This window comes from Cotesia glomerata, linkage group LG7 (assembly GCF_020080835.1).
Source record: "Cotesia glomerata isolate CgM1 linkage group LG7, MPM_Cglom_v2.3, whole genome shotgun sequence".
Lineage (NCBI taxonomy): Eukaryota > Metazoa > Arthropoda > Insecta > Hymenoptera > Braconidae > Cotesia > Cotesia glomerata.
The window spans coordinates 2,201,711-2,207,786 of NC_058164.1; the positions used below are offsets into that span (position 1 = coordinate 2,201,711).

At 25.1% G+C, this 6,076-nt stretch overlaps 1 protein-coding gene across 2 annotated transcripts in view; it reads left to right on the forward strand.

Annotated features, from left to right (window-relative positions):
- The window catches only part of LOC123268520 (protein tipE), a 31,737-nt gene extending 26,727 nt beyond the window's left edge, over positions 1-5,010 (forward strand). For both annotated transcript variants that reach the window (XM_044733673.1, XM_044733674.1), the window contains one exon: positions 3,928-5,010. In XM_044733673.1, the coding sequence (XP_044589608.1) occupies positions 3,928-3,991 (64 nt within the window). In that variant the 3' untranslated portion in view covers positions 3,992-5,010. The remainder of the gene's footprint in view (positions 1-3,927) is intronic.
- Positions 5,011-6,076: the final 1,066 nt, after the last annotated feature.

Sequence of the window (6,076 nt, forward strand, 5' to 3'; positions counted from 1 at the left end):
CGTGTAATAGGTCAAATACTAATGTGTAATTGCACTGCATGCAGAGTAAAACAATGAAAAATAAAAAAAAGCATGATTGACTTCTGACAAACTCTAAAAATGAGGTTGTTATTCCAGTTTATTAAAGGAGTAAAGTAAAAGAATGAAAAAATAAATAATAAGAGGCATTTAACATTGAGACAGGTGAACTTAATTGCTTTACCTTTAGCACTTGATCGTGATATTGCAATCGGTGTAACTCTGTCCTAGTCTATACTTGCAGGAGCATTAATAGCCATTCTCATGTTCATGTTCTACTGACATTGTGCTCTCATTGTTCTATGCATGTTATACTAGCATAGATTCCAATCACGAATATACACTATGTATGTTTACCATCAGTTATAATACTTCTTCCTCTACTTATTATTTTCACATCAGTTAAATATTTAGGTCAATTATCAAGTGATCCTCTTAATAAAATTATTTTACTTGCTATTAATATTTTATTAACGGAGCTTTTATTCATGTCAATATTTAATTTAGCTGATTAAATGTACTACAAGTATATAAACAAATAGATACGAATGTTCGGCAATAACTATTGCAGATACTCCTTTTAGATTTTTAACTTTCTTAATTAATATCAGAGATTTTATTCTAAAATCATTTTTCAAAAATAAATTCTTTAGATTTTTTTTTTTATATTTATCTAGATTGAAAATTAATTAATGAAGAATTTCCTTTAAATTTATTTTAGTCAATTTAAGTACACCCTCATAGTATCAAACTTTTTTCTTTTATTTAAAAAAATTTTCTTATATATTTAGTATAAATTGAAAAAAAAAAAAAAAAAAACATAATATTAAAAAAATTACCTTAAAGGCAAAAATCATTTGAAAAAATTGTTACGTTAAAGATTCAGGTATTTTTTTTCAAATTACGTAAAATTATATTATTTTATAAGTAATTTTAACAAATGAACACTTCGAATTTTTAAACGATGATAAAAAATAATTGAAAGTAAAATTTTGACTTTAAATTAAGGATTGGAGTAGTATTTTCAAAAATTTTATTTTTTTAATTATTTTTTAAATACATTCCATAATAAAATGTTATATAATTAAATACATGCCATAATTTATAGCTAAATTTGTCATTAAAGACAAATTTGGGAACTGGGAAATAAAGGATAAAGGGGAGGAGGGACCTTACTCAGTAGGAATTTTTCGGTAACCGAAAAAATAATTCAGACAGCCCAGACCGGGACTCGAACCCGGATCATTTGGTTACGCGCCAAAGGCTCTACCAGTTAAGCTATCCGAGACATTGTCCGTAACTACCATTCCGTCACCTAATAAGACCTACCGAGTAATAAACACCACCGTCCATCTGAATTCTATTTTAGATTACCCAATTTTTATTTTTTTTTATCAAAAGTGATCAAAAAAATAAAATTTATAAAAATACAATTACTACAGTTAATTCTTCAAGACATAAGGTTCAATTTATCACGAATTTTAAAAATTCATCAGTGAATTTTTACTATATTGAAAGTCACAGATGATTTTTAGAAATAAAAAACGTAAATAAACTATAATAAAGAAAATTTACAAAAAAATTCCACGCGTAGAAATTTTAAAAATATTTTTTTAGCATTAGTTTATTTTTCCAACAAAACTAAAAAATAGATAGTTTGTTAATCTATATTATGAAGTAGAGAATAAGCAAAATTTTGTGGCCAGTGTATTTATATGATAAAATGAGTTTTTATGGTTAAATTTGGTATCGTTGAAAAAGTATTGACCTGGAGTTGTGTCTTTTTATGGTTTCATATCATTCTCACCAGAAATGACCTTGTATCTCGCGAACTATTGTTATTTTTAAAGATATAAGCTCATCCCGATGTTACACTCATGAAGAGCTTTCATTTGAGTACCCACATGCATTTTTGATATATTTTTCATATATACATATACATAATATATATTTTAAAGATATAAGCTCATTCCGATGTTACACTTATCAAGAGCTTTCATTTGAGTACCCACATGCATTTTGATATATTTTTCATATATATAAATATTAGGGTGGCGCAAAAAAACCGATTATTTTTTTTTTTTGAGTCTCGAGTGAAAAAATGTTAGTTTTTGATGTTTTAAGAGCCCTCACCAAAGGACAGCTCAAAAAAAATTTTTTAAGAGGTCACTCCAAATTTTTTAAAATTTTAAAAATCGTCAAAAATCGAATTTTTTTTTTAAATTTTTTTTCTCGTTACGGTATAATTTTATAGACCAAAAAAAAAATGTTTCTGAAAGTTTCAGTTCAAAATTTAAATTTTGAATGGTCGCTCATAATTTTTTTTTTTTTTCCTTTAATTAGTCATATCGCCGACTTTAAGTGTTGGGAGTGGTACGTTGGGGTCTTTTTGGTTTGAAAAAATCTTAACGCGGCAAGGTCAAATCTCAACCAAGCTGGTTTCTAAGACCAGCTTGGGATTCAAACCCACGCCTGGCAGTTGATTAAATGAAATTGATAAATTAAAAAAAAATTATATTTTCTATGTTGTGCTTGATTTTTAGTTCATCTCGTGATGTATTTTTATCGATTATTGTACTAAATAAAAAAAAAAAAAAAATGCATGGAATTTTAATTTGAATAGTAAAAGGTCGCTCGAAAAAATCTAAACTAATGCACTGATAAATTGAAAAAAATTATGAGCGACCTTTCAAAATTCAAATTTTGAACTGAAATTTTCAGAAACTTATTTTTTTTTGGTCTATAAAATTATATCGTAACGAGAAAAAAAATTAAAAAATAAAAATTCGATTTTTGACGATTTTTGAAATTTAAAAAAATTTGGAGTGACATCTTAAAAATTTTTTTTTAAGCTGTCCTTTGGAGAGAGCTCTTAAAACATTAAAAACTAACATTTTTTCACTCGAGACTCAAAAAAAAAAATAGTCGGTTTTTTTGCGCCACCCTAATAAATATATAATATATATAAATATATGAAAAATTGATGTGGGTACTCAAATGAAAGGTCTCGATGAGTGTAATGTCGGGTTGAACTTATATCTTTAAAAATGTCAATATTTTACAAGATACAAGGTCATTTCTTAATTGTTGATATTTTTAAATACATAAGCTCATCCCGATGTTACACTTATCAAGAGCTTTTATTTGAGTACCCACATGCATTTTGATATATTTTTTATGTATTACATATATATATATAATATATATAAATATATGGAAAATTGATGTGGGTACTCAAATGAAAGCTCTTGATGAGTGTAATATCGAGATGAGTTTATGTCTTAAAAAATGTCATTAAGTAAGAAATGACCTTGTATCTCGTGAACTATTGACATTTTTAAAGATATAAGCTCATCCCGATGTTACACTCATTAAGACCTTTCATTTAAGTACCCACATCAATTTTTCATATATTTATATATATTATATATATGTATAAATGAAAAATATATCAAAAATGCATGTGGGTACTCAAATGAAAGCTCTTGATGAGTGTAACATCAAAATGAGCTTATATCTTCAAAACGTCAATAATTAAGAAAGTACAGTGCAATTTAACAATAGTCACTATTTAATAAAGCAAAATTTTATTTATTTATAGTTCACAAGTCACGGCAGTCACATAGTGACTGCAAGATTGCTAGCCTTAGTATAATTTATTAAACAAAAATAATTTACGACTGAATTAATTCTATAGAATAATTTATTATTCAAATTCAATAAATTGAACTAATTTTCCATTTATTAGCTATTATTTTTTATAAATATTTTTTCAAGTCAAGAATTAAAAATTATGTAAATTTGTCTAATTAAAAATAAAACAAGTACCTTGACTTAATTAAAAAAATTACATATTCATCAAATATATAATTTAATATTAAAAAAAATTTTTTTTTCATTGAAAACAAGGAACTTGAGCAAGATGATGACGACGAGTATCTTAACTCCGGTTGGGCCGACAGCGGCAGTTTGAAACGACAATTTCAAGGATTGAACAACATTTCATGGAAGCCCAAATAGATAAAAAAAAAAAAAGTATATACAATACAATACAATAAAAAGCAGCCGATTCAAATCCGCGGACAGTGAAGAGGATCAACAAAATACTTGGCACAAGTATAATTTATTGTTTCCTTTGTACGAAGATACTTATCGCGGTGATAAAGATTTAATCGGAAACCACTTTATTGTATTCTACACATTACGGAGTGAACCAGAAAAAAACTTAACTTCTGTATCGGGGAAATAAAAAGATTTAGCGCATATAATAAAAATAATAATAAGTTATCCTCCGTTATCTGTCTGTTAATCATACGGGTAAATATGAGAAACATATTGGACTTTCAACGAATTTTTTCAAAGTTATGAACGATTACAATAAAGACAAGGTGATATTCGTTGAGTTTGAGGAGTTAAATAGGATTTGACGTTAATAATTGTTTAAATAAATAAAATCAACTCTGGTTCACTCTGATATTAAATTTTATAAGAGTGTATGATTTGCAGTACTGAAAATCACATTTAATAAATGCTATATAAAAAATAAAATCTAAATAATTAAGTGCATAAATGATAAATAATGTTAAAAATTATTAAATAAAAAAATTTAATAATTCGCTTGTTGTGGGATCATATGCATTCATTCAGCGTTGCATCTTAGTATCAGATAGGTAATAAATTTATCAATTAAAAATCGCTCCACGCCAACAAAATTTATGGATAATTAAATTTAAATAAATAAAACAATATATAAGACTAAAAAAAAATTAACGGCAAATATTGATGTAATGCTCATTACTTGAAACATTAAAAAAAAAACAGTCCATTATTTTATTTTATTTAATTATTCTGATGCAAAAAAAAGTAAACAAATTACCTAATTGACTTTCCCAGCCGTCCAATTAATTAATCAGGCTGTCATTTTTAAATCACTCGTGTACATTTGTGTGATTTGGTAAAATTAATACGCGTAAATGTTTTTTATTTTTATTTTTAATTGAAAAATAAAATTATTTTGTAATGAGCATTGTTTAGAACAATAAAAAAATTTTATTTTTTTGACATTAAATTATTTAACAATGCTCAAAAATAAAAAATCAGTATTGCAAATTTTTTAATTTTATTATTATGAATTTTATAAAATTAACACAATGTAATTGAGTGCTTGAGAATTTATAAATTTGCCTGGACGCACATAATAATTACACAATCATATTATACACTTGACACATGCTATCATAAATAAATAAATAAATAAATAAAAAAAATAAAATAAAGAAAACTAAATTGTTTTTATGAATTAAGAACAAGTTGTCTGTGATCTACAATAATTGAAATAAAAATAAATAAAAGAAATAAACAAATGTATAAAAAAAAAGTATTGAGGAGTTTAAAACAAATAATGTATAAAAATAATTATAAAAATGTTAGCGAAACAATTACTGGATTGGACGTACAAGTTTTTAAAAAAATGCTTACTTAATGCGAGATTGCAACGCATGTTTTAAACATATACATATAAATATATAAATATATATATATATATATATATATATATATATATATATATATATATATATATATATATATATATATATATATATAAATAAATATAATTAAGCATTGCATACAATAAATGTGCCGGTGAGTTTAAAAAAAAAAATTGCCACGGCTATTTTCTGTTTATTTGCAATGTAAAATAATTTTAAAAATTAATAACGCCGTAAAAAAAAAAAAAAACGAATTTGGTAATTAAAATAAAGGCAGATACTTTGTCGGTTTAAAATAAGTAATTGAGTAAAATATAAATAAATATAGTAATTTTTTTAGATAAATAGAAGCTCAAAACACCAAATCATTCCTTCCACCCGCTCCGGCCGTGTATTTATTGACTACTGTACCGCGTCTCATGTCGATTTATTGAATAATTAATGCACTTACTGTACTGTACATCATAAATTTAAAAAACTAAAAGAAAATAAATAAATCACCGCCAATTATTTCATAACGTTATTAAATGTTTACAATAATTTTTGTACTGTTTAGCACACAACTCACG